At 33.9% G+C, this 27,355-nt stretch overlaps 3 protein-coding genes and 1 long non-coding RNA gene across 13 annotated transcripts; 1 reads left to right on the top strand and 3 right to left on the bottom strand.

Annotated features, from left to right (window-relative positions):
• Positions 1-216: 216 nt before the first annotated feature.
• Positions 217-4,826, bottom strand: LOC110647275 (protein root UVB sensitive 2, chloroplastic). Of its 7 annotated transcripts, XM_058149776.1 has the most exons (11): positions 4,620-4,826; positions 3,742-3,830; positions 3,548-3,632; positions 2,281-2,340; positions 2,083-2,176; positions 1,843-1,940; positions 1,447-1,626; positions 1,073-1,195; positions 713-990; positions 585-624; positions 217-455 (listed from the first exon to the last, which is right to left on the bottom strand). In XM_058149776.1, the coding sequence occupies exons 1-11, from the start codon at positions 4,728-4,730 to the stop codon at positions 429-431; spliced, it is 1,185 nt and encodes a 394-aa protein (XP_058005759.1). In that variant the 5' UTR covers positions 4,731-4,826; the 3' UTR covers positions 217-428. The 7 variants fall into 7 exon arrangements, with proteins under 7 accessions (XP_058005759.1, XP_058005755.1, XP_058005758.1 ...); XM_058149772.1 differs by having other exon boundaries at positions 585-990; XM_058149775.1 differs by having other exon boundaries at positions 217-624.
• A 1,132-nt stretch (positions 4,827-5,958) lies between these two features.
• Positions 5,959-9,836, bottom strand: LOC110647277 (uncharacterized). 3 transcript variants are annotated; one of them, XM_058149770.1, is made up of 8 exons: positions 9,583-9,833; positions 9,400-9,494; positions 8,643-8,703; positions 7,579-7,594; positions 7,426-7,495; positions 6,745-6,772; positions 6,605-6,665; positions 5,959-6,460 (listed from the first exon to the last, which is right to left on the bottom strand). In XM_058149770.1, exons 1-8 carry the CDS (start codon positions 9,593-9,595, stop codon positions 6,355-6,357), a joined length of 450 nt encoding a protein of 149 aa, XP_058005753.1. In that variant the 5' UTR covers positions 9,596-9,833; the 3' UTR covers positions 5,959-6,354. The 3 variants fall into 3 exon arrangements, with proteins under 3 accessions (XP_058005753.1, XP_058005754.1, XP_058005752.1); XM_058149771.1 differs by lacking the exon at positions 7,579-7,594 and having other exon boundaries at positions 6,741-6,772; positions 8,603-8,703; positions 9,583-9,836; XM_058149769.1 differs by lacking the exon at positions 7,579-7,594 and having other exon boundaries at positions 8,603-8,703; positions 9,583-9,831.
• Positions 9,837-13,908: 4,072 nt separating this feature from the next.
• LOC131181481 (uncharacterized) lies at positions 13,909-15,155 on the top strand. Its single transcript, XR_009149993.1, has 2 exons — positions 13,909-14,363; positions 14,937-15,155. It is a non-coding gene; the product is annotated as an uncharacterized LOC131181481 (long non-coding RNA).
• Positions 15,156-21,103: 5,948 nt separating this feature from the next.
• Positions 21,104-24,838, bottom strand: LOC110647274 (inorganic phosphate transporter 1-4). 2 transcript variants are annotated; one of them, XM_058149768.1, is made up of 2 exons: positions 24,587-24,838; positions 21,104-22,944 (listed from the first exon to the last, which is right to left on the bottom strand). In XM_058149768.1, the coding sequence occupies exon 2, from the start codon at positions 22,906-22,908 to the stop codon at positions 21,298-21,300; it is 1,611 nt and encodes a 536-aa protein (XP_058005751.1). In that variant the 5' UTR covers positions 22,909-22,944; positions 24,587-24,838; the 3' UTR covers positions 21,104-21,297. The 2 variants fall into 2 exon arrangements, with proteins under 2 accessions (XP_058005751.1, XP_021656721.2); XM_021801029.2 differs by lacking the exon at positions 24,587-24,838 and adding an exon at positions 23,070-23,883 and having other exon boundaries at positions 21,104-22,946.
• Positions 24,839-27,355: the final 2,517 nt, after the last annotated feature.

Below are 27,355 nucleotides of genomic sequence, written 5' to 3'. Positions count from 1 at the left end.
TGATATCATGCACTGCAGAAAAAGAGTTAGGAACCCAATTCCTTTCCGTTGACTTCACTCTCCTTTGCCTCCACCATTTCAATTCACGTCTCCCTGAAAAATGAAGACTAGGATATTTTTAATCATGGATTCAAAGTTCTGCAGTTGTGTTGTTTAATATATTTCGAGTACAATCTCTTGACTACTTTGTTTTTGTTAAAAATGAGACCTGAAACATATAATCCATAGTAACTTCACTAATTAATACAGAAATATGAAAGTACATTGTAATTTCTAAGTAAACAATTGAATCATAAACTGGTGTTGTACCAAAAGTAATTTGGTCAGGCTCTTGGACTTACAATTAGAAGAGCCCAACCAGCAGTCAATAACTCGTAAGCAAAAGCTGGTCCGGACAATCTTGAATGACAAGGGTGTGGAAAAATAGTTCAACATAGTTGCACAATGCCACTTCCCTGAATAAAATACATTTCTATTATATAAACAAGTTAACCAGCTGCCCTACTCATTTTAAACCAAGAATCTGAAGGGAGTGGACGGACTATCATTCAAATCTAGAAAATGCTACCATGAAAAACGGCTACCTGTTCCATCCAAAAAGCGATCGGTATGCCACCCTTTGGCCTGCAGTTCAGACAAGAATGAATCAAATATGCTATTCATTTTCAGATAAGCATCTTGCAGTACAATGTTGCTAGATTCATGAGAATACTTCTTCATGCTTGCAGCATATGCAGCAACCAGCCATCCCCTCAATGCATCTTCACCTGAAGCATTTTGTTCTAGTACCATGTCACTCCATTTATTCCCACAATTCAAAAGAAACTTCTCTTCCGGGAACATATCTTTAACTTCATGAAGTTTTGAAGGCGTAAAAACTTCGTGCAAAGCCCGTCCCACTTTTACATTGCCAGCATCTTCTACTAGTCTCCCAGGAAATATGAGATTTTCACAGTATCTTAGATCAGCAGGACTTGATATCTTTCCAGTCTGTATGGAATTATAACTGTAGAAATGAAGCATATGGAAATGAAAACATGTACAAACATACTATTAAGGGTTTAAAACAAACCTTCACAAAATCAGCCACAACCATGGCTGTCCTCTGAGGATTTAGTGTATTGACAGGGGCAGCTCGCATTTCTTCAATGACACTATAAACATGTACAATGGAAAGAAGGGGGCCCACAATCATCTGCAATAAAATTTTTACAACTAGAAGATCAAAATTGCTTGGAATTTTAATCAAAACAGTACATCATACATCTTGTATGCCCTTTCTCCAGAAAGCGAAAAAAGAATCAAGCAAATATGATGGTGTGCAATAGTTAATCAAAATGAGTTTTAACCTTCATTAAATATGTCAGTTGAAGAGAGCACGTAAGATCAGACTAATGCTCTCCTAAACATCAGAAACCATAGAATTTTCATGGTTAAACTTCATACCTTCCCCTGCATTGATGAACAAATAGTAGATGCTAATTGAATCCCTGCTCCCATTCCAACAACATTGAACAGTGTTGAAATGGCCTCTCCTTTTGCAAAAAGGTCACTTAGATTGCCTTCTTTAGCAAACGAAGAATATATTGGTAGCCTTGTTGCCCTTGCTGCAACTACTGCCATCCCCTATAAAATTTAACGAGCAACTAAAATCAACATAGAGGAAAGGGTAAAAAGGAAGGAGTACAGAGAAATTGGAGAAGGGAAAGCACATTCTCAGCAACCATGGAAGAATTAATTGCAGAAAAGAACAAGAAGAACAAGAAACCCAAAAAAATTCAAATAAGCTACCTTAACATTTTAATTTTGTCCAGATAAAGTTGTTAATAATTAGAAACAGACCTTTGCAAAATTACCAAGGCCAGCCACCTGAAGGAAAAGATGAGGACATAAGGGAGAAAGAACTTCTAAGCCAGTGCCCAAGTCATAGAGCACATCAGCTGCAATATGGACAATTCCTTCTAGTTAGAGATCTTGTAAAAGTAATACATGACGTAAAGCCAACTCCAGCTCTCATTCAGTAAAATGTGCAACTAGAGAATAAATATGAGGGGGCAAATGAAGTTTCCAAAGACAAGAAACCTATTATTCTCCAACGTTTTGGTTCTGAATCCATTCTAGCACCCAAATTGCTACATATTAGCTTTCCTACATGCTGCATCCCATCCTTCAGTACCTGATCATCAACAACAAAAAATAAAAATAAAAAATAAAAATCTTCAAAAAAAAAATGCTATTAGGCTAAACATTTGCTGATCATTTGACCAATAGAAAACTTACCCAGCTTACAGCTGTTGCTTGTGCAGGTGTAGGACGCAAGCCTGCAGCAAAAAGCAGCGACTGCAAAGTAGTAAGAACATACCGAAATAATCCCCACATTACAGTTGTCATTCCTTTTGGGGAAAAAAATAATAATAAAAAAAAATAAAGCTACTACACCATAGAGCCTGTGAAAAGGTAATTTATGAACAATTAAAAAAAGGCAAAACACATCTTTTAATCCCTAAACTTTTTTTTTATTTGAGTACCATAGTCACTTTGCATCACTGGACTTTTTTTTTTTTAGATTTGATCTTTTTTTAACAGAAGTTTGGAGAATGTAATACAAGCGCCAGTTAAGGCACATGAGGCAGGAAAATTATAATAAAAAAAAATTAAAAATCTTCTCTCTCTCTCTCTCTCTCTCTCTCTCTCACATATCAGGGCCTTCTCCTCCACTTCTTTCTCTCTAATGTATGTGTGCAGGAAACCAAATCCCTCCCTCTGCGAATCAAAGAAAATTGGGGATCGAAGCCAAGCCTCCCCTCTATGAATCATAGCCAATCTACTCCCCCTTGCTATTTCCAGTGAAGATCGAGAGATGCTATCATGGAGGGGAGAGGAGGAATGGCATTGGTGGAGATCCAAGTTCCTCTCTCTCTCTCAATTTTTTGAGATTGAAGAAGCCTTTGATGCAAATCTTCTTGCTATAATGAATTGAAAATGTTGAATCCTTCGATGCAAAAAATGTAAAATTCTAACCGTAGCTTAGAAAAAATTGTAAGTTGACACAGAGAGAGAATTTCCTTTATTTTTTATTTTTTTAACAGTGTTAAGTCAATTTATTTATTTATTTTTAATTAACTCCATTGGAAAAGGATAAAATGTAAAAAACAATAAAAATCGAGGGACTGAATGCAAAAACAAAAGTCCAAGGATGCAAAGTGACCAAACAAAACTATGGTGACTTGATAAAAAGAAAGAAGTTCAGAAACCTAAAGATGCATTTGTCTTCTTTATTTTTTTTTAAGGGTGTTAAGTCAATTTAATATTTTTTATTAAATCCATTAGAAAATGATACAATGTAAAAAAGGATAAAAGTCTAGACACTCAATGTAAAAAATAAAAGTCTAAGGATGCAAAGTGACCAAATAAAACTATGGGGATTGAAAAATAAGTTCAGGGACATAAAGATGCATTTTGCCTAAAATAAGATGAAGTCTGGCCAAAATGATTTAGAACAGTGTTCTGGTGATCTGCAAATGCTTTATAGATATTGGAAGAATACCTGAGTTGACAGCACAGACAATGCTGCACTGGAGAAGTGCTGCAGCGCCCGAAATTGTGTGTATTTAAGGTATCCCTCATTCACACTGCATTAGTGAAAACCAGAAACTAAATAAGGTAATGCTATCCAGTTTTTTTGTCTAACCAGGCTGCTGACAAGCTTGTGCTTCCAGTGATTAAAATCAAGTAACTCACCTGTAAGGATATCCAGTGGGAAAAAATTTATTCAGAAAGGAATCAACTATCCGATGAAGTATTGATCTTGAATCATCAACTACCTTCATCTATCATCACCATGGTTCCAACATGGAAGGGAACAGAGAGAGATACTGATTAGGCATAGAAACAAGTTAAGAAAGTATATGTAAAACTCAACGACAAAAAATTCAAGAAATATTGTAAAGTACAGTATCAATGGAAAGATATTACAATTGTGAATTTAATTTTTACAAACTACTATACTTTGGGATCCCCATCTCATCAAAATATATAAGATCGCACTGAAACCTATCACATTAAGGATACAAACATAACAAATTTGATAACCAAATATGGAAAACTAGTAAATGGTTATGACATAATTGGTGCTGTCCGCTAGCCTAAAACTCAAAGGAAAGAGAAATTGGGTAAAAAATGAATGTTGTCAAAAGGAAAGCAATAGAGGGGCCACATTTATTTTCTGTTCATTTCTTCACTACAAATGCTATATAGTAAATACATGAGCTAAGCTATAAAGTAAATATTCTGTTATTAAAAAGATGATTCCTTATCACTCCTCTATCATTGGGGTTTTCTAATCTCTTCTCAAAAGCAAATTCTTCCTTTGAGCATTCCTTACCCACCCAATCAATTACTCACCACCAACTAGTCCAAAAGTACATTTGCATTTAGATGCAAACGTGACTTCCAAAACTGCGAGCATTGCATTAATCTTGGCTTGTTCACAAAAAATAAACCAACTCAACTATTGGATTAGTTTTAAGCAAAAAATTGGAGTAATTAACTATTTTATAAGCTATCACGCACGCCAGATGTTCGCAAAATTGTATATCAAAAGAGATAAAAGGACGCACAGAGAGTCGACCATCGGGCTGGAACTGGAAGTGGCGTGAGACAGAATCGGAGGCTTCAATCCAGTATACAGGCACTTGAGGTGTTGCTTTGTTTGGCTCCTTCTTCGGCATCTTAATGTTGTTCTAGTTGAATAGAAAGGAAGGAGGGTAAACAGAGAAAGGGACAAAACAGATTAGAAGAAATTGCTGAAATGGTGCGTAAGATATACAAACCAGTGAGTTCAAGAGTGCAAAACGGAAGCGGCTGGCGACGTCGAGCCCAAGGGGATCTAGGAAGCCAATTCGAGGAAACAGGGTTGGGGTAGGAGAATAAAGAGAGATAAGCGACGTCGTTTGTTTATAATAAATGAATTTTTTTATTTTAAAGCTAGATTTTTTTGGGTGGAACATTTTGTTGTGCTAAAAAAATATACCATATGTGTTTTAGGTATGAAATGTAAAGTTTTAATTATTATGGGTATTTTAAGTAATACGATGATCCAAAAAGTCTGTGAGAGAGCATGAGGCGAAGAGAGAGCATGAGGAGTGAGGAGCGAGGAGAGAGGATAAAATGAATTTCACATGTGGCACTTTAATTTTTTTTTTTAATTTTTTTTTTTTTTTTTTTTATAAATAGGATTGTCATGTTTCAAGTTTATTAGAGATATATTGAGATTCTGATACAGAGACTTCTATGTAATATAATTTTTTTAAGTTGATAAATTTTATACTAATAAAGTAAAGACGAGAAAGAAGAGTAATAAACTCCAAAATTGAAAATTAACTAGTAAAAATTAGCTACTAAAATTAATCAGGCCGTAAAGTTAAGGTACTTACGAAAGTTTATTTTTTCTAAATTTAAATTTCATTAGTATTTTTCATATTTAAATTCATTTTAAATCTTATTAAAATTTTATCTTAAATTACTTACACTTATTCTATACTCGGGTATTATTATTTAAATAGAACAATATTTGAATTCGTTTAATTTTATATATTTTAATTAATAAGTTAGATAACATATAATTTTACTAATAATTTATATTTTAAAATTTAATAACTTTATAAATTATCTAAATTTTATTTATTTAAATATAATATAAAAAATTATAAATATTATTATAAAAATATATATTTTATATTTAATTAATTATTTATATAATAAATATATAACACATAGAACTTAAATTTAATACTTAATTGATACAATTAATATTTTCTAAATCCGAATCAGTTTTAAACTCGATTATATATTATCCTAACTTATGTCAATAGGATTTGATGAAATTGGTATATGAATATACGAGATCAGTAACTCTACTCACAACCCAAAACTTTTCCTAGTCAGGATGATATATGCTGAGAGCAAAATAATTACATTAAACAAGGCTTTTGCACAAAGCAAGCTCAGCCAGCCTGCTACTCTTGGTAGTCTTACTGAGACCCTTCCCCTTAGGAAACTATTTGAGACAACATAAATAAGCTATCTGCAGGAAACATGATCATATTGAGTTCTTTTTCTCAAACAAAGAGAAGTAACTGATCATTCCTCATATTAGCATCGTAAATTAACTTTGTCAGGAGCTCTGTTTGCTTGAACAATGCTCAAAAGAAGACAAATAATAATAGCAGAAAAGGAAAAGAAAAGAAAGGGAAAGAGGGAAGTTGGGGGTGGGGGGATGTAAGAAAAGAAGTTCTGCCTTTAGGCTCTTGATCATACAAAGGCCAACCACCATAGCATCTGGCAAGAGAGATTTCAGAGTGTCAAATCAGGATAGTCATCAAAGTCAAAATCTGGATCAGCTGAAGGCCTGATTCTCTTAGCTTCTCTTGGTCCACCTCTTCCCTTCTTTGGTTTTCCTCTGACAATAAATCAGACAAACATACATATGTTTAATATTCTAGAAGAACATGACTAGCGACATTAATCTCAGTCTTTCCAACCACTCCTATAGGCTGAGAATATTCTAAAAATATATGCAGATTACTTAAATTATGATACTTACTGCCCATTTGCATATATTCCTCCACCCTTAGGACGAACTACACCATAATCTGATGTCCCATCTACGATAAGCACAAAAGCAAATAAACAATACATCCATGATAAGGAAAATTGTCTATGCATCCACATTCACGGACCTACCATCTCGTCCAACTGCTTGCTCTTCAGCCTGACAATGGGAAAAGAAGAGTGCAAGAGAATTTTGAATAACACATTAGACAACTTCCTAGTGGATCAAAATTTGGGAAGAAAAACACATTAGCAAGTTTTTCCACTCCTTTATATATATATATATATATATATATATATAGATGTTACTATGTTCATGGTCTAGCATCAAAAAAGGTTTCAAACCTAATGCCTCTGGTTACAAGAGACCTGAATATAGTATGCACCAGAAAGAGAGTAAAGATGAGACTACTTTGAAAACATGGTTATTTGGCATGAACTGAGACAAATTCAGCAGGTCCTTTTTTTTTTCTTTTCTCTTATCTCAGTTATAAAAAATTTAACTGCTCACAGATAACCATTTGTTCCCTTCAAAATATAGAAGAAGATGACTTTTGGAGGATATTTAATGTCTATCACTATTATAAACCCCATCAATTGAAAGGAGGCTATTTGGTGAAAAACACCAGGTTCATGTGCAATTTTTATAACCTGAAATTATATATCAATATCAAAGTTCACTTTATCTATCATTGGGAATTACCCTGGCCACTTCTCAGAGGAAGAGATGAAAACGGGAAAACAAAATAGAGGAAGGGAGAAAGAAACACTGGAAGTGCTACCACTACAACATTTAAGATACAGAGTACATACTGCTAATGAGGTGACTGAAGATAATGAAAAAAGCCTATCTTCAGGCTGGAATTTCCTAGACCGCTTCAAGCTGCAGCAACAAGTTTTTGAAGAAACTCATGTCAGTTTATACCATTATCCAACTGAATCCAACCCTGAGAAATTTGTACACACCTCCTTATGCTATCACCTACATAAATCAGGCATTGCATAGCTGAAATTAATTATTTCTATTGAATATGTTATCTACCTTATTCAAAAGCTTTCTAGCATTTGCATGTAAAAGCTTTAGCATCTATGGCCCAAACAGTATAGAAGTGGTTTTCATGTAAAAGCTTTAGTATTTGCACATGTAACCAAGATATTTTCCTTCAGAGAAACAGGTGACTAATTAATCTATATACGTTCTTTTGTATCCCCTAGATTCAATGCTGAACAATCATAAGGAAGAATACACATGGATGATTCATAATCCCCTCTCTGAAGCAAAAATACAAAGAATTCAAAAGAAAATGTTCCATCATGACTATTAATTTACTTGAACATAGGAACCCGAACTCCCTGATAGGGATTATCAGCTTTTTTTTTTTTTTTTTTTTTTTTAACTAAAACTAAGACAGATCAAAACTTACATGAGCTTATTTAATTACATGGCAGAAATAATGGTACCAACTCCATTTTTCATGACATATTCCTGTATTGAAATGCAAAGAAACATGCAATGAGTTGATTTAATTATCAAAGGAAGATCTAAACCTCAGATGGATATTCCCTGCAGAGGAAGAAAAATTCTATTCTATTATGCTAAACTTTTATAACGCAAAACATTTTAGCAGAATATCAATGTTTTAAAACATAAAACATGAAAGAATAAATGCTTTATAGAAACTGGATTTTTAGGTCCCTCTCCATTTAAGAAGAATATACAGTGTAAGTAATATCACCACCACAAGGAGAGATTTTAGCGTAAAAAAGATTTTTGCCAGGCATTAATCAGTAAAGTACCCAACAATGTAACTTTCTGCAGCCAACTATTTTCTTTGATGGATAAAATTCTTAGCACAAATTCCTACTTCAGTATACCATTATATTGAATAAAAGGGGAGTCCAATTATAATTTAACATGTAGTAAAAATAAAAACATCAATTCCCATCAAAAAGGGCAAACAAAGGAAATATTTAAATGGCCACTCCATACAGTGCAGTGTTCTTAGATGAAGATAGGAACCCTTCGAAACCTTTCAATACATTGCCACACTGGCTTGGATCCTGCAAATAATTTGTCTCCATATCATATACCTGGAATTAAGAAAAAAAATTAGCCACTTGTGGAGAAAGGGAGAGAATGGAGGTGGGAGTATGCTGTCTAGTTACAAGTATACAAAAAAGAAGTAGAATACTTTAGTTATTAAATTATTGTAACCTCAAATTCGTTCAGTCAATACGAAGAATTGAAAAAAAAAATATTCTTCGTCTACCAAATGGATTAGCGCAAAATACTTAGCCAATGTCCACAAGACATCCTAATAGTACTCTGTTCCATGTGATTAACTAATGGCACTAACCCCTAATGCTAAAGAAAGATACACAACCAATAATTTAGAAATAAACCAATCATGATAAAACAAGCAATAAGGTGCACAACATGTTTCTTCTTGAATGTTGACCATAGACATCCTCATCCTCAGGTACACTTAATCTCCAGCATGGTAACACTTTGATTCTTAGCTGCATTTCTAAGGTCAAATAGTGCTCCAAATTGATAGTTCGAGTTTAAAAAGAAAACCCAGATAAAAATTTCATCATTTTTACTTATTGCTTAAAGAACAAAAATTTCAGCCAGGGCGGCCAATAATTCAAAGTGATTAATCTCGTTTACAGTGACCGATACAAAACCTCCAAAACTCAGAAACGTAATCCAAACCCATAAACACATTAAAACATAAAAATAACTAATAATTAAAAAAATCGTACATAAAGTAAAAAAAAAAAAACCTGTTTTTCTATGTTTCGAAGCTCCTTGTGAAACTTGGCTCTCTTGTTAAGAAGAGAAGCGAGAATCGCAGAGGGGCTTGAAGAGCTTCGTTGCGCTATTATTAATCAAATAAAAAGAGATTTACAGCAAGAAGAAATCGGAAAGTCGAATAAAAAAAAAAAGCGTTCGTTTTCAATGGTTACCTTCATGATCCATTTTTCGCGGGAAAATTTGAAGAAGCAGTGATCGAACAGTTATAGTTATTAGAACCCTAAAAGCCCAAAATAGTATTAGACAGAAACTCCCTGTCGACGTTTTTCTTAATTGAAGAAATTAACGTTAATCCTCCTCCCTCCTCGCCGTCGTCTCAACTCTCAAATTCCATCAAGGGAAAGGAAAATATTTTGCAAAGTCTCGCTTCAGAGAAACCAATCTCCTTGTGCCACGTATCACACGGAAGATAACCGAAGAAGCCGCATATCCAATTCGGGCCATCATGGTTGGAAATTGGTCTGGAAAAAGGAACGGACTGGGCTTTCTGTTCTCGGCCCAACGACTAGTCGTTTCTGTTTGGTTACTGGCTGTTTGATTCCCATAGCTCGAGTATAATTAATTTGAGATTAATGCTTGATTGTTGCACCTTTGATTTTGATTTTGAAATTTCTTTCCTCAACTTTGCAATTTGATTGATTGGTTTCATCACTTTTCTTGATTGTGCCTTTGCATTTATCCTCTGCTTAATCAGTAATCACCTAGAAGGAATGAGAGAACATTTTGAATTTTCCTTTATCAATTAGTGTATGCATTTCTATGATAAAGAAATGTCTATGCTATGGCTGATAAGCACTTGTTTCAACAATAATTTGGTCCTTGTTTCTGTGATTATCTATATGCAGTTATGCACATCTGCACATCATTTCTTCCCTCTAATTTTCTTAGTTGCTAGCATTTCCCACTAGGATCTCACTCTCAGTTATTCATTGCTGACATTTTTAGGTCTCCTTCAACATCTCCAATCCGTGCCAAGATGCTCTATGCTACATCTAAAGACAGGTTCAGAAGGGAGCTGGATGGTATCCATTATGAGATTCAGGCCACTGGCCCTACAGAGATGAACCTTGAAGTGCTCAGAGACCGTGAAAATTGAGCAGTCTCTGCAATTCAAAAGTTTCTTCCTCAGGGTAGATAAATCTGCCGTTGTTTTTCCCACTTCTGAATTACGCCTCTTGCCCCATTAAGCTACTTGCAGAATCCTTTTCCAAGCAACATAAACCACATGTTCCTTAAATAACTAGCACTGGAAGAGGCTGATTAGAAGCTCTCATACTCCTCTGCCGATCAGATAAGAGAAGTTTGTTCTTGGTTAATTGGAAGTTCAATTATTTTGCAATATCAATTTGCAGTAGACACTCTCCATCTTCTTTTTCTTCCTCCGCTTTTCCTTATCTGTGTTCTTTGTATTGCACAGATACAAGAAAATTGGACAGTTGAATGGTGAAAATCAAGTGATCACTTTGGATAGCCAATGTAGTCTAACTGATTTCCCAGTGCATAAGAAAAAGTAATTATAAAATGCTAAAATCAACTTTATTGAAAGCTAAATAAAAGATGAAAACTGGGAGAATACAAATGAAGAATTTGATGGCTATCTGAAGCTTTTTCCACTGGTTTCTGCAGCAGATGAGAAAACATCAAAACCATATTAGAGTTCCATTTATCCAACAGCTCTTACTGCAGTTCTTGTTCATTTTCATGCTCATTCTCACCAGATATCTCCTCCAGAGATTTCCTCTTTGACTATGGCACCAACAAGGTGAAAAGCATGCCCAACACAATAAGCGAATTCCTAACCCCTATCCTGCATCGGCCTTGCTCTTGTCTAGGTTCTGAGCCAAACGTAAGAGAATCCAAATGCACCCACTATTGGCCCAAGCTGTCCGGATGCTGCTGATATGCCATGGCAAGTAGACCTTAACCTTGCAGGGAGAATCTCAGCTGGCACAACAAATGTGATGGCATTAGACGCAAAATATGAAAAGAAGAAAGTTATAACCACAAATACAATTCGATTGTCCTTGTGAGTCCAATGCTTATATGAGAAATGGCCAAGGCTAACATAAACACTGTCATCAACTGGATGGCAATCCCATTTTGGAGGGTGCCTGTGCTGCCAATATGCAATTTGCCTTTGTAAAAGAGCAATCCATCTTTATACGAATATCCAAGGTGAGCTGTCTCATCAATAGACACATGGGCAATTATATCAGTAACTTGATTATCACCTTCATAACTACTTGCTACTTTACTTACCCAAGTAGGCTGCAGAGAAGTTTGGAGTGTTAAAAGTTACCCTTCCTCACTAAAAGATTGTCTAGACAAGGCATCTGCTACCTTATTATCCACACCCCTTCTATACAGAATAGTATACTGCAACCCTAACAATTTAGAGACTCCCTTGACCTGCAAATTAGTATAGAGTTTCTGCTCCAACAGAAATTTGATACTTTCATTATCTGTCTTGATAAAGAAGGGTCTTTGTTCCAAGTAATGTCTCCATTTAGAAACTGCAAAAGTAATTGCCAAAAGCTCCCTTTCATAAGCTGAGAGAGTTCTAGTTCTAGGACCAAATGCCTTTGAAATATAGGCTATAGGATGACCATCCTGTTGCAAGACTGCCCCCATCCCTGTATTGCTGGCATATGTCTCCACCACAAAGGGCTTAGGAAAGTCTAGTAGTGCTAACACTGGTGTTTGAGACATAAATATCCTAAGCTGTGTAAAAGCTTGTTGGGTTGCATTATTCCACTGAAATCCATCCTTCTTCAGTAACTCGGTGAGTGATTTAGTATCACACCATAATTTTTAACAAATTTTCTATAATAGCTTGTCAATCCCAAGAAACTTCTCAGCTCTTTAATTGATTTGGGAACAGGCCAATTAATCATAGCCTGTATCTTACTTGGATAAGTAGAAATACCTTTGGCAGATATGATATGGCCTAGATAATCAATCTCAGATTTCCCAAAAGAGCATTTAATCAATTTAGCATAAAGCTGTTGCTGATGTAATACTTGAAAAACTTGCTCTAAATCCTGCAAGTGCTCCTGCTATGATGAACTATACACTAGTATACCATAAAAAAAAACTAGTACAAACTTCCTCAAGTATTGTTGGAATATATGATTCATAAGAGCCTAAAATGTGGCTGGGGCATTTGTTAAGCCAAAAGGCATCACAGTGAATTCACAATGCCCTTGATGAGTTCTGAATCCAGTCTTATGTACATCCTTAGGGTTCATCCTTATCTGATGATACCCAGCTTTCAAATCTATCTTTGAAAAGATAGTTGCACCATGTAATTCATCCAAAAGGTCATCAATGATGGGAATGGGAAATTTATCTATCACAGTCAAGTCGTTGAGCCTCTTATAGTCTATGCAAAACCTCCAAGAGCCAACTTTTTTCTTAACAAGTAACACTGGAGAAGTATAAGGACTGTTACTGGGCTGAATTACTTTATTCTTCAACATTTCAGTCACCAACTTCTCAATTTCAGCCTTCTAAAAATGGGGATATCTATAAGGGCTGATATTGATAGGCTGAACAGCAGGGATTAATGGAATTGCATGATTATGTGACCTGAAAGGAGGTAAAGACTTGGGATCTTCAAATACTCCTTTATACTTCTGTAATAATGACTGCAAATCTGGAAAAGACGCTGCTGAAGACAGAAAGGAATACCCAGTACTACCTATTCCTTGCTCGAGTTGAATACAAAATAGTGGTGTTTGAAAATCCTCTCCACCCTTGTGCATTAACTGGTTATAGCTAAGACAATGTAACACCTTAGACTTAATGTCCACATACCCAATACCCTTCAATGAAATAGGCTTTCCCCCATATTGGAAACTAATTGTAGAATGTTGGAAGTCAAAAAGAATGGGATTGAAAGTCTTTAACTAGTCCATTCCCAATATAATATTAAAAGTATCCAATTCTAACAACCTGAAGTCAAAATTAAAGCAATATTGCTGAATTTTCTAGCTAAAGGCTTAACAAACATCAGTATTGAACACTTTCCTTCCATCAGCTACTGTTACTGCAGGTCCCTCTACTATAGGCAACTTCAGTTCTCTTGTCACACATTATCCCTCTGTAAGGCATAACATGATCCCGTAGTATACCTAATGAGTCACCGAACTTCACCTACTGATAATCCATTAAGTATATTACAAGGGATTTTAAAACCATTTTCTTACTTTTTGATAGTGGTAAGCATTTTTGGTAGGAACTAAAAATATTTAATTGAAGTTGAAAAGCTATGTAAAATTTTTTATCAATTTTATTTTTTCATAAATTTTGAAAAAATTTCAGCAGAGTGCCGGCAATAATTGAGAAAACCTAAAAATTTACCTGTGGAAAAACACTTCCAATAATAGTACTTCATCAAATCTATAATTTTCACCTGAAGTCAAAATCAAAACCGAACCTTGTTTTTACGTAATTTTCTAGTGCTTAAATAGGATTAAAAATCCATAAAATATTCGTGGTAGCTTAGAAAATTACGATTCTTTTTGCAATAGCTTAGTAATATTGCTAAGGACCGCGGGGCAAAGTTTTACAATTTTTAGAGCTTGTTTGGGCAGTTTTTGCAAAAATGATCAATAATAAGGACTAAATTGAAATTTTGCGTATTGTGATGGGTGATTGATTTGATGGGCCCAGGAGGGGCTGTGTGATATGATTGAACTGTTGATATATGGATTGTGAATATAGAAGTGCGTTTTTAGCCCATTTGCAGGTTGGGTAGGTCCTAGGTATAGGGGAGACTCTGCCGGATTTTCGGCACGACTTAGGACGTACTTGATATTTTTCTTTGTTTGTATTGAGTCAAATTTATTAAATAGATGTAATGTAATTGTCAGGTGAGCCGGGACAGCCTTCTTCCTCCGCCCAGCCGCCACAGTAATTTGTCGTCAAGTTTGTGAGTAAAATATTAATTTTAACTGTAATTTCGATATTATTATATGTTCAGCATGCCCATGCATCACTTATATGCATATATTTATGTAGTTAAACTCTAGGCACGAATTATGTTGCATTGATAACTGTTAATGTGCCATGAGTGTTGTTGTGGTAATTTGGAGCAGTGTGCGTGCGTTGGCGTGCGTGTGATGTGGTGTGGACTATGGATAGGACGGGTAGACACGGCTTGAGTTCTTCGCTGGGACCCGGTCCTTCGGGGTAGACACGGCTTGAGTTCTTCGCTGGGACCCCGATTTGGTATTTAAGTGGAAGTCCGAGCTGAGTTCTTCGCTGGCACCAGATTGGATTTAAGAGAGCTGTATAGGGGATCAGCTCCCATATACTATGAATGATGTTACAGGGTGTGTGAGTGCTCCAAATTACCTTTTTGATGCTATGATGTGAATATGATGTTGATGTTGCATTTCACTCTACAGGTTGCATTAGTTTCAGATAGTTATAGAGATTATAGTTAAGATTGATATTTTACTCTCTGAGTCGAACGCTCACTCCTGTTCAAAAATTTTTACAGGCCGCAGGAGGATATTTTATTCTGGATTAACCTGCTTTTATACTTCGCAGGTTGTTTATCAATATTGTGTAATTTTAATTACTCCTAGAATTTCCGCATGTGTTAGCAGTAATTATTTGAATTTGGTCTGTAATATTATATTCATGTTGGACCTGTAAACTTAAATATGTTATGCATGTTGATGGATTGGATGAGGGAGCTGAGCTCCCATTTATTTTATGTTGATGAGTATGTGGAGGGTGAGCTGAGCTCCCCAATTGAGTATTTATTGTGTTTACAGGTCGGGTGAGTCAAAAACTCCCCGTTGGAAAGTCCATTTTATGGCCGGACTCTGTCCGTTTGTTTTCTTGAAATTGGGCCCAAATGGGCCTTAGAGTTGGGTTAATGAATAGTTAAGGCTTACTACGGGCCTCGGGGGCTTTAGGCTGGCCCAGGTCCTAGTGCCGGTCCGGCCCATAGGTTGGGTCGTGACAAATAAAAATACTCAGTGGTGCACAATAATATGTAAAATGCGTAATATGAAACATTTATGAACAATTCATAATTCAAAAATCTCGCAATCACATTTCACAATTTTTCAAAGCTCATTATAGCACAGTTTTGGTCAAACAATTTAATAAATACAGTATTGCCAATTTATACATAACTTAAGCCATGACACAAAATTTTCGATCAATGTCATATTGTACACCACGATAAAGTGATCTACAACCTCACTAATCGAAATCAATAAGGGAGGTGGCTAGCTAGCTAATGAGTACTCATCCAATCTCGACCTCAACTGGTAAGCTAGAGAGGGAGGAAAATAAATGATCTCAACCCCATAAATGAAAAAGAAATAATGTGATACTGTCATGTTAAGTGTGAATCCAAAATCAATTTAAAACAATTATTTTCAATAATTTATGAGAGATCCCAAATAATTTTCAAAGTCATTTTTACAGTCACAAAGTGACAACACAATTCATAAATAACAAAGCGATTTCATAAAGCATAGCAATTTAAATTTTTAATTGGAAAACAATTACATAAATTTATTATGCATAAACCTGACGTGAGTCGCCTCTAAGCCTTGACTTAGTCCTTTGTCCCTTTCGGGTCTTTTTTCAGCTGAAACACACAATTGACAGTGTTTCAGTATCTTATCTCACAATAAATTCAATAATTAATTTATATATGCTCAATTCTAGCCTCAATATGCTTAAACTAACGCTCTTGAAAATTTTCATTTCGGGGTTACTATTCATGATACTATTCAAGTCAAAATGTTGACTTTCTTATGCTTAATATGTATGAAAAATCCAATTACACCCACATACCACATTTTGGATGCCTAATTTGTTGGTTTTGATTGTTTCTTCAAATTTTAGTTCACTTAGGTACAATTTCAAAATTTTCAGATTTAATATCCTGTATTATACTGTTCCATAAATCATGTTGCTGTAGGAATTTGACAAAGTATTCCCCATAAAACTTGTTCCTCATTGTCTTAATTTTACTTCCTTTTTGAATCACTCAATTTGGAGTTTTGTAGCCCAAGATATGGCCATTTGAACATGGATGGCCGGATTGGTCTAACCCAGATTTCTGCTCACCTATTTTGGTTTTGACAGTTTTGGACCACTAACTTTGGGTGGTAAAATGACTTTGTTATAGGCAGAATTTAGGTTAATGTTCCTCATAAAAGTTTTAGTGCTATGTCATACATTTCCAATGCCACAAAAATCAGGTTTAACCTAATTGTTCACTATGTTATGATCATTTTCTGGGTATGATTCCTACATGAAAAATGTGTCATTATGTGTTTATTTTCATTCTCAATTGGCCTCACACCAATTGAGCTGGTAAATTTTCAGTTTTGGTCCCTGAAAGGGACCTAGGTCAAGCTACTAGAATCTGTACACTAACCAATCCAAATTATAATTTGGTTATACCAATTCACACACACCACAAATGGTCCCAATTGACCATTTCTTAATTCAACTAAGGTCAATTACATCAATTGACTAATTCTCCAATTTTTCTCCAAATTTTCATATGCTCAAGAACCCTAATTACATAAATTTAATAACTAATGAAATCAAACTATATATCCATGGTCTACATACATAATTCAAGCTAAACAACCATTCAAATGCATCAAATTCATTCAATTCCAACTCCACCTTTGGCTGGCCAAAATCCCAATCAATCCGTGTTTTCTTTTGATTTTTAAGTTGAGTTATAAGTTAATTGAGCTAAACACACAAATAATAAACTAAAATTTTCAACTTAAATTACTAACCTCAACTTGAATGTCCAATTCTTCACTTTCCTCCTTTTCTTCTTTTCTTTCCTTCTTCTAATGCCTCCTCAAGTGAAGATAACAAGTTTTTATGGATTAATCTTGGGGAATATAGGACTTGTTGAGTGAAATCAAGCTTGTATTCAAGCTTTAATGGAGGTGGAAATGGAAAGAGGGAGAGAGGTGAGGAAGAAGGCTACGGCACTTGAAGAAGACCAAGTAAAAAAAAATTGATTTTCATTTTATTTTAATTGTCTTTTAAGTTATAATATCTCCTAATATCAAAATTTAAAATTTAGAAATTATTGCATCATGCATGAGGTAAGATGATGATGTGATAATCCACTTTTTTTCTTTTCTTTTTTTATTTCCTCCATTTTTCTATTCTTCTTTAATTTAATTATCTATCCAAATTTTTTATTTCTCTGATTTTATTGGACAGTTAGGTCAGGAGTCAGCTCTAAGGATAAATTGACCAAATTGCCTCTCGCTGGTTCGATCCGGTTTGCAAGTTATTCGATATTTCTTCTGGATTCCTGACATAATTATTTGACCTGCTTAACAATTCTTTTCTGTAATTTTCTCTTTTCCACTGTGTTTGCAATAGTCCTAAGGACCACAGCGTCACATTTTCCGATTTAAAATTCAAGTTACGATGGCCCTCGCAGTCACTTCCTGGGAATGTCACCCATCGCTGTGACTCCCGACTCATTTAACTTTTTATGTTCTGTTTTTCTTATTTATACTTACCTATCTAGTAATCACTAATTATTTGCATTCAGGGCTTATCTAGATATCTTATACATGGTTCTACTTCCCTTAATTGTCCGGACCAACACCGATCACCGTACAAGTAAAAATGTACCAGGCTATTCATATAGGGGTGTTACATCCCTTGCCACTTTTGCATCCAAGAAACTGTGAGTACTGCCACTGTCCACTAATATCAACAATTCCCTATTTTTATGTTTTCCAATTACTCTTATAGTGTCAATCCCATTGCTACCCTCTATAGCATGCACTGATAAAGTAACTTCTTCAGAAATAGCAGGTACTTCTCCTTCCGTGACATCATGCCAAACTTCCTCTCCCTCATCAATTTCTTGATTCTGTATCTAAAATACTGAGGCATTATTCTCTTGTGCTTGAAGGGCCATAAGAGTTTTCTGCTTACATTGATGGCCAGGGAAGAATTTCTCTCCACACTTAAAACAGGTTTTGGGTGGTCTAATAGCATTATGGGTAACTGGCATATTGGAAGAGACTTTGTTAATATGCTGATTAACAGAAGGTTGACCCATAGAATTGGGAGGTTTTTAAACAAAATTAATTGGTTTGGCAATGGAAGATTGCTCTAAGTTTGAGGTTTTGGGTGCTAAAAAATAAGGTGACTGAGAAGAAGTGGTTTTGGGGACAAAAGTAGAAGAATAAGAAGATCTAAAATTATTCTGGTGAGGTCTGGTAATAGAATTAACTTTCTTGCTGCAATTCAAGAGTTGTTCTTAGTATTTTGCAATTTCAAAAGCATGGAAAAGAGTAGTTGGTTTCATCATCCTGACTATAGGTAGGTCTTATATCATTTCTTAACCCACCAACAAAGGCTGACAAAAAATAAACTTCCCCCAAATTAGGTATTACCCTCTCAAACCTAATTTTTAGATCCTCAAATTTATCTTGATATTCTTCCAAAGTTCCTTCTTGCCTCATCTTTATGATTTCTTCCACTACATCTTCTAATCCTTCCTCTCCAAACCTCCTACAAAGGTCTTTTACAAAATCCTCCCAAGAATGAGAACCTTCCCCCAATATCCAATTATGATACCAAGCATCAACCCTATCCATTAGAAACAAACTAGCAATGCCAACCCCTTGCTCTTTAGGAACCCCATACACCTCAAAGTACTTAACACATTTCCTTACCCAAGCCCTAGGTTCTTTGCCTTCAAAAGTAATCAATTCAATTTTTGGCAACATTTGGGACATACCTTCAACATTAATTACAGATCCATTACTGTTGCTGCCTCCTTCTTGGTGTTGATTGACTCTTTCCCTCGGATTAGGAAGAATTCCTTTGCCCTCAAGAGTTACTGCAGAAGTTTCAACCTCATCATTCCCTCCTGGACTGACCTTAGTCATGGAATCACCAAAAATGGATCGCAATTCTTCTCTGATCGTATTGCGAGTCTCAATTGCTTGCTATAAAGCATTCTACCTCATTTCCTCCCTTAATTCATCTTTATCTTTCTTCGACTCATTCTGTATAGCTCTAATTACTTCTTCCAATTTAGATAATCTGGAATCTTGAGCAGTTACTCCATATCTAGTCATTTTCAATGCCACAGATCCAAAATTGAAGCTGTTCCCACACGCAACCTGGCTCTGATACCAAATTGTTATGGATCAGATCTGATAACAGAGATTGGAACTCAGAATAGAGAAGAAAGATGAGATGAGAAGAGAAAAGAATTAGATGAGAAGAGAAAAGAACGAGATGGGAAGAGGGTAGAGATTTAGAGAAAGAGAAAATATTATTGATTGAATTCTTCAATGGCTCTGTACAGGTATTAGTCCATACTATATATTCTCAGCAATAATCGCTCCCTAACAATTTTAAGACAACTAAAACCACTTCCAGCAGATCTGAGCTGTTTCTAGAATTTCCCTCCAAAAAGCAATCACACTAATTTCTCTCCAAAAACTTCTCAACTACCTAAAACAATAACAACTCAACTGCAATTACTTCTTCACAATCTTCCTTCTTTTTCTATAGTACGTGACGCAGTACTGCAAAGAGCAATAAATGTTGTGTTTGTGCCCTTGCAATTTTATAAACCTCCCCAATGGCATTCATAGTCTTAGCTAAGGAAATCCATCTGATGGCGCTGAAGATACCCATCTGGAAGAGATTTTGGCTGTAAAATGCAATGTCGAGTAGGAACCCTGAGGTTGTTCCAAGGAAGTGAAGTCCATGGAGGCGAACAAACTCTTTCCAAAACAGACCATAGTTGGACTTTAAGTACAAAATTTCTCCATTGTTAATACAAAATTGGACCATAAGTACCAAAAGAGAATGGACTATAGTTGAGTTGTACTGGGGCAAATTGAAATTAACAAATATGCCGGAATTAAGTTGTAGGGGGCAATTTAGTCCACATTTTTAGTCCAAAATTAAATCCAATTCTCAAGAATCAGGATAGTGAAAAATCTTGATCTTGCTTTCCAATTTCCACACATCTAATACCCACCATTTATACACTGGTCCTCCATGTACATGATTGTCTGGTTGGGTTCAGATTTAGGCTGCCTACAGATTGGATTTAATCACCAGTGAAATTTAAGGGAAGGTTCTGATAATGCTTCATGAAGCAAATAGGTATAGCTTCCAAGGAAATATTTGCAGGCAGATTCCAAAGGAATAATATACCCAGTCTAGTGTGAACTTGCAAAGGTTTAATATTCTCATACAAACAGATTTGTTAAGCAAAAAGAATATAGTTTTGGAAAACAGGTAAAAAGTCATCACACAAAGTCCATGTCTGACGAACGTAGATGTGGGATATGAGAGCTTTCTCTACCTACTGCAATATAACCAAGACCAAATACATACTTATATCCCTATATTATTCGGGATTAACCCATTCAACATCTAAATAAATGAAAATTTAGAGCATAATTAGCAATAAATGGAACCATTTCTGACTTTTTTTTAACAAGTTATTCATGGTATGGCTAATTTATGTTTAATTATTTCAAGTGTTTAGGATTTTAATTCAGGTACTTAATAGGTAAATCCCAAATAATAAAGGGGGTAAGCATGTATTTGGCCATATAACCAAAGAAAAGAAAAATAACAAGCAAAGAAATTGCACATCACACCAGAAAATGAACAAGCCATTGTTAATAACTCTTAATGACATTCCAGCGGAAAATTACTACAGTAGGTGCAACTTGAGAAAAGAGTGGGGAAGAAGAAATACTACTAGATAAGGTGATAAGGGAGAAAAAAAAGTCAAGCTTTCTTGCAAATTCAAGAAGACATGCAGGCATTATTCCGCGAGAATTGGTTTCTGAACGAATCTAAACTGGAACCGTCCGGCTATCATGTGAACCTTGCTCTCCAGGTTGATTATCGTCCTCGTTCTCACCTGACAAGTCCTCCAAAGATTTTCCTTTTGATTCAGGGACCAAGAAGGTGAATACCATTCCCAAGAAGTTGATTACACCCAACACAATAAGTGAATTCCTCACACCAATGCCTGCAGGGTATCCTGCATCTGCCTTGGCCTTGTCCTTGTTCTGAGCCAAATATAAGAACCCAAATGCACCAACTATAGCCCCAAGCTTTCCAGATGCGGCTGATATACCATGGCAAGTAGACCTTAACCTTGCTGGGAAAATCTCAGCTGGCACAACGAATGTGGTGGCATTAGGTCCAAAGTTTGCAAAGAAGAAGGTTAATGAGTACATCACCACAAATCCGATTCGGTTGTCCTTGTGTGTCCAGTGATTGTAAGGAATAGCCAATGCAAACATGAACACTGTCATGAAGAAGAATCCCATCAATTGGATGGCAAATCTTCCCATTTTGTCAATGAAAGCCACTGTGAACCAATACCCTGGAACAGTACTGCATAGTGCAATAAGCGTTTGTGCCCTTGCAATTCTATAAACCTCCTCAATAGCATTCATAGTCTTAGCAGAAGGAATCCACCCAATTGCGCTAAAGATATCCTTCTGGAACAGATTTTGGCTGTAGAATGCAATGTCAAGCAAGAACCAAGTAGTGGTTGTCCCAAGCAAGTGAATTCCATGGCGACGAAGAAATTCTTTAGAAAACAAACCAAATGAATTTGATTGATCCTGAGCTAGCTGCTGAACCTTCTGCTCCTCTGCCTCAAGATCAACCTGCAGAACTTTGGACATATCAGAAGCAGCCTGTTTCGCATTCTTAGCGACGAGGGCTGTGTAACGAGCAGTTTCAGGCATCTTCATCCTCCAATAGTAGGTAAGAGCAGCAGGAAGTGCTCCAACCATTAGAATTATGCGCCAAACATAGTCTGCCTGTGGGACGGTTGAGGCAACCGCATCAACCTCATAAGCTGGAGCATCAAACCTGGCCCTAAAGGCAGATGATAAAATGATGGCAAATATACCACCTGCTAAAATTCCAAAGCCCTGCATGGCAAATACAGCAGCAATGAAGGCTCCTCGAGTCTTCTTGTTAGCATATTCAGACATGATTGTGGCAGAAAGCGGGTAGTCACCACCAATGCCAAATCCAAGCCAGAACCGGAAGAAGCAAAGGGTTGACATCACAGCTTTAGCATTGTGACCAAAAGAGAGACCTGAGGCCACCGAGCATATCACCATGAGCATAAGAGTCATACCATAGACTCTCTTCCGCCCCATCTTGTCGCCAAGCCAACCAAAAAAGAGCTGCCCTGCGAGAGTGCCACAAAATGCTACACCATTAACAGCAGCTGATACATTAGGAGGCAAAGTTCCAGGCTTCGCTGCACCATCAACATGGTAGTATATGCGGCCTAGCAGTTTGGTGACGAGAGATATGCAGAAGAGGTCATATGCGTCTGTGAAAAAGCCCATTCCAGCAATAATAATTGCAGTGAAGTGGTACCATTGTGTTTTCGCTACATCAAGAGCATTAAGAACTTGCAAATCCTTGGCCATCGCTAGTTCAATTAGAAGCTCTTTTTTTTTTCTTTTCTCTGCAAAGATTAAACAAAAGTAATTAAGGACATGTAATACCACCAAATCAATTATGATAATATCTTCAAAAGTCAATACCAAAACTCAATTTTCCATTAGAAAAGATCAAATGCCACTCTTACTTTAGCAGGGACCAGGGATAAATTCTTACTACAAACAATAGAGTGATCCTAATTTTGTTTCTTGGTATACAAAAGATAAGAACTACTAACAAAAAACGAGACGAGAATAAAACCATGAGACTTCTTGCTAAATGATACTCTTGGCCAAGTATTGAATTCTTTGACACATTTATAGAGTGAACACAACATGTATTCTTTACAGGACTTTGCAGAAAAAGCTGAACATGGTAGGTCCAACCGTTCCGCTATATCTTAAACACTTTTGAAAATCTGAAAGGCCACTTAGCGTTCTAATCTGCTATTAGAAGACTTGTGGGCAAAATGGTTGAAACCAAGAAAAGAAGGGTGTAGCTACTATAAACTCGTATTTATTAAGGGTAAGAAATATTTAATTTTAATATTATTAGACTAATTCTTGTGTGAAAAGAACTTTTAGTAGCTGCACCAAAAAGGAAAATTAGATAGAAACAGCAACCTTATGGAATTCATCTATCAGAGACAAATTTCTCAGTAAAAAGTTCATTAATCTTCCAGAAAAGCAAAGCCTCAATGACTACAGGAAAAGTGGAGTTAAAGACAAAGGAAATGTCCTAGAAATTGACCCACATAAACAGACAACATTGTTACCTACTTTCATTGACCTAGAAAGTTGTACTAGGAAAAGGACATAAATATTATTAATTTAGAACAGTTCATGCACAGAAACCATACTCTTCATAACTCAGTGATACTACTAATTCAAAATCCCAACCATGAAACAATTGCCAAAATAGATGGACAAAAGGGTTTCTTTCTTTATGAGAGCCTCTTCTTCCATAACTTGACACAATCCAAAATAACTTTACCAGTAAACTGGTATGACTTGAAAGGATGGCCATGGTAAGAAATAAAACTTCAGGAATCGAGAGAAGGCAAAGAAGGTACAGAAATACCTATTTGTGAGAGCTGAAACACTGGACATGAATTAACTTGCTATAGAAACGGATTCAGAGCTTTGATGGGCAACCAAATATTGAATTTATTAGAAAAGAAAATTTATTTCGTAGTGATTTAAATGAACAGAGGTGAGATCCTAGAATCAGGGGAGAGTTTTATATTTTCTTAAATGACACCCGTCAAGAAATTCAAGAAAGACCGCTAATGATGGCATTCTTTACGAGTAAGGATCTAGATGTGAAAATATTATAATAATCATTGATTAAAAACTTATGACCTCTATTATAAACAAACAGCCAAATTAAAACATTAAAGAAAAGAAAATAAGAACTTTTGCAATTAAAAGAAAGAAAATTTCCTATTTCTTTAATAGTTAATACAAAGCTTGTCGACTTTGCAGTCTGTATAGACTTAAAATGCGAATAGATATATGAAAGAAGGAAAACCATTAAAAAAAAAAAACTGCATATTGCCTTGTTTTGCATGCAAGAAGGAACTCCAGATATAAGAAGAGAACATATTAACAACGAAGAACAGAACAGAGGATGCAATATACATATATAGAAGATTCTGACACTAACCTCTTGTATTTTCTTGTCCTTGTGGAGAATCTGAGAGGGAGAGGGAGGATATAATAAAAAGGGGAAGAGAAGAGAGTGGATCAGGGGAATTGCAGAAGGAAATACAACGCAGTGCTCGGGTGATTTAAAACATGGTGGGGGTTTGGGTGTTTATATGCAGCAGCTTCACACCAAGCTGTGGACCCACCCCAAAAAAACACACAAAGCCAAGGGTAAATATTCTACCGGTATATTCCCCTACTCTTTCGCGTTACCTTCATAACTTTCCTGCTCTTCAACTTCCCACCAGCGCCCCTTTCTTTTTTTGTCTCTCACAGCTTATCTTACAGCTAAGCATGAAATAGTCAGAATTTAAATTAAATTAAATTAACTAATTGAATTAAACTAAATTAATTCAGATTAATTTTTATCTTTCACCAAAATTTTCACAATTATATTAATTTTATTGTTAAGTTCTCAAACATTTTCAATAATTCATGATAAAATACATAAAAGATTAAATTTTCAAAAGAGATATAATATTGAATAAAAGTCAAACTTAAAGTTTTTATTTTAAAAAAAAAACTATTATTAAAGGTATCTAATTAATATATATACATATATAGAATATCCATTTAAGGCTGCCATGTGATACTTATCCTTAATATTACAATATGATATTTATTATATAAAATATTTTTAATATTATTATTATTATTTTAATTTTTATAATTTAAATAATTATTTTATTTATTAATTGGCTATCAAAACTAAATGCTTCAATAATATTCTCTATATCTATTTTTATACGTTGTTTTTGAGTTTTTACTTTATTAAAAATTATTTGTGATATTTAGAAAACTAAAATGTATCGAATATTATTTTTTAATTTTATCTTTTATTTCTGCAAAATATAATAAATATTTATATGATAAATAATTAGATAAGATAAAAATAATTTAATAAATTACTAGTATAATTTTATAAAAACGAGGCTATCAAATTATTTTATTAATTACCATGTAAAATTCAAATACAATAGTTAAAATGAACAAATAATACTTGATATAATTAATATTGCTCTTTCTTTAATGCTCATATATATAGTATCCACATATTTTTATCATGGGTACTTTTTAATTTTCATATTTCATCGAATTTTATAATTAATTTTATAAGATTGATGAATAAATCTTTACTCTATATATATATGTAGAGAGTTTAATTTTCTTTGGAGCTGCCACATGACACTTATTTTCGGTGCTATCACATGGCACATATCAGATAAAGATTAATTTATTTATAATTAATAGTTATTATCTTTTATGTTAAATATTTATTTTTCTTATTATTATTATTATTATTATTACTCAATTTTCATAATTATATAATTATTTTATTTAATAATTGATAATTAAAATTCAATGTCTCAATAATTAAGTTTATTATATTATTTTTTTAGTTTATCAAATATATAATTAATATTTCCCTTTCTTTAATACTTATATAACTCATAATATTCATATATTTATATTATGAATTTTTTATTTTTACAATTGCTTAACATATTTTATCGAATATTATAAAAAAATTTTATAAGATTGATGAATAAATCTTTAAAAATGTCATTTGACTTGAATCATATTTTATAGAACTAAACAAATGTGATGCTTAAATAAAATTGAAATGAAAATTTTAGGATTTATTGCTTAATTAGTAAAAATATTTCATTTAAAACATGATTAATGAATAATTAGTAAGAGTGTATGTGCATGTGTCTGTATATATATTTATATAAAATATTATTAATTTTTACAATAAAAAATTATTAATATTAATATTACAATAATTTTAGTGCAATGATAATATTAGATATATTTAATTAATATTTTTTAATATTTTATTACATTATAAAAATTTAAAAATTACATATCTTAAGATTAATAAAAAGTTAAATTATATTATTAAATATAAATATAAATATATATATATATATATATATATATATATATATATATATATATATAAAGTTAAACCGTACCAAGTGTTTACACGTGACATTTTAAGAATATGTAAAGTTTCCCGTTTTTTTCATGTATTTAATAAATTTCAATTTACTCTAATTTTATTTATTTTTATTTATCTTAATTAATAAATAATATATAAATATAATTTATTTAATTTATTTATATTTTTATTAATTAATTATTTAATTACTTTAAATTATAATTAAATTATTAATCCTCCCATTATATATATAATTTTTAAATTATTTAATAATTACCTTCTAATATTATTATATTTGTATATTTTGCCAAGACTTAAAATAATTTAAAATTAAATAATATATATTTTATCATTTTTTAATGAAATATAAAATTATATTAATTACTATTATAAATATAAAATATTATTTTATACATTCTTATTAAAAGATATTTAAGGAAAATTAATTAGTAAATTTTTTTAAAAAATAATTAATAATTTAAAAAATTAATTTAATTTAAATAGTTATATAATTGTTTAAAATTTTAATATAATTTATATTAAATTTAATATAATTAATTAAAATTTTTAATATTAATAAAATTTTAGCATAATTTTGAAAATATAAAATAAAGAAGAGTTAAAATTTAGTGAGAATTGGAAGAACAGTACAACTGTCATAATTGTGGACAGTCGGCGTCAGGACTATATGTACAGTAATGTAGTCAAAGTATGAAACGATGGCCCCAATTTTATCATATTCTAATTTTAATTATTCATAAAATTCGTCTGCTGGGGTTTCCC

Source organism: Hevea brasiliensis, chromosome 7, assembly GCF_030052815.1.
Source record: "Hevea brasiliensis isolate MT/VB/25A 57/8 chromosome 7, ASM3005281v1, whole genome shotgun sequence".
NCBI classification, from domain to species: Eukaryota; Viridiplantae; Streptophyta; class Magnoliopsida; order Malpighiales; family Euphorbiaceae; genus Hevea; species Hevea brasiliensis.
This window is presented reverse-complemented; position numbering and strand designations above follow the sequence as displayed.

Coding starts and splice junctions, on each gene's coding strand:
- LOC110647275 (XM_058149772.1), bottom strand. CDS start 4,730: ATGCCGAAGAAGGAGCCAAACAAAGCAACACCTCAAGTGCCTGTATAC. Junction 2,177..2,280: donor AAGCAACAGCTGTAAGCTGG/GTAAGTTTTCTA, acceptor GTTGATGATCAG/GTACTGAAGGATGGGATGCA. Junction 1,196..1,446: donor GTTCATCAATGCAGGGGAAG/GTATGAAGTTTA, acceptor ATTTTATTGCAG/ATGATTGTGGGCCCCCTTCT.
- LOC110647277 (XM_058149769.1), bottom strand. Junction 8,704..9,399: donor TTCGAAACATAGAAAAACAG/GTTTTTTTTTTT, acceptor TCTTAATTCCAG/GTATATGATATGGAGACAAA. Junction 6,773..7,425: donor CTTCAGTCACCTCATTAGCA/GTATGTACTCTG, acceptor TCCCATTGTCAG/GCTGAAGAGCAAGCAGTTGG.
- LOC110647274 (XM_058149768.1), bottom strand. CDS start 22,908: ATGGCCAAGGATTTGCAAGTTCTTAATGCTCTTGATGTAGCGAAAACA.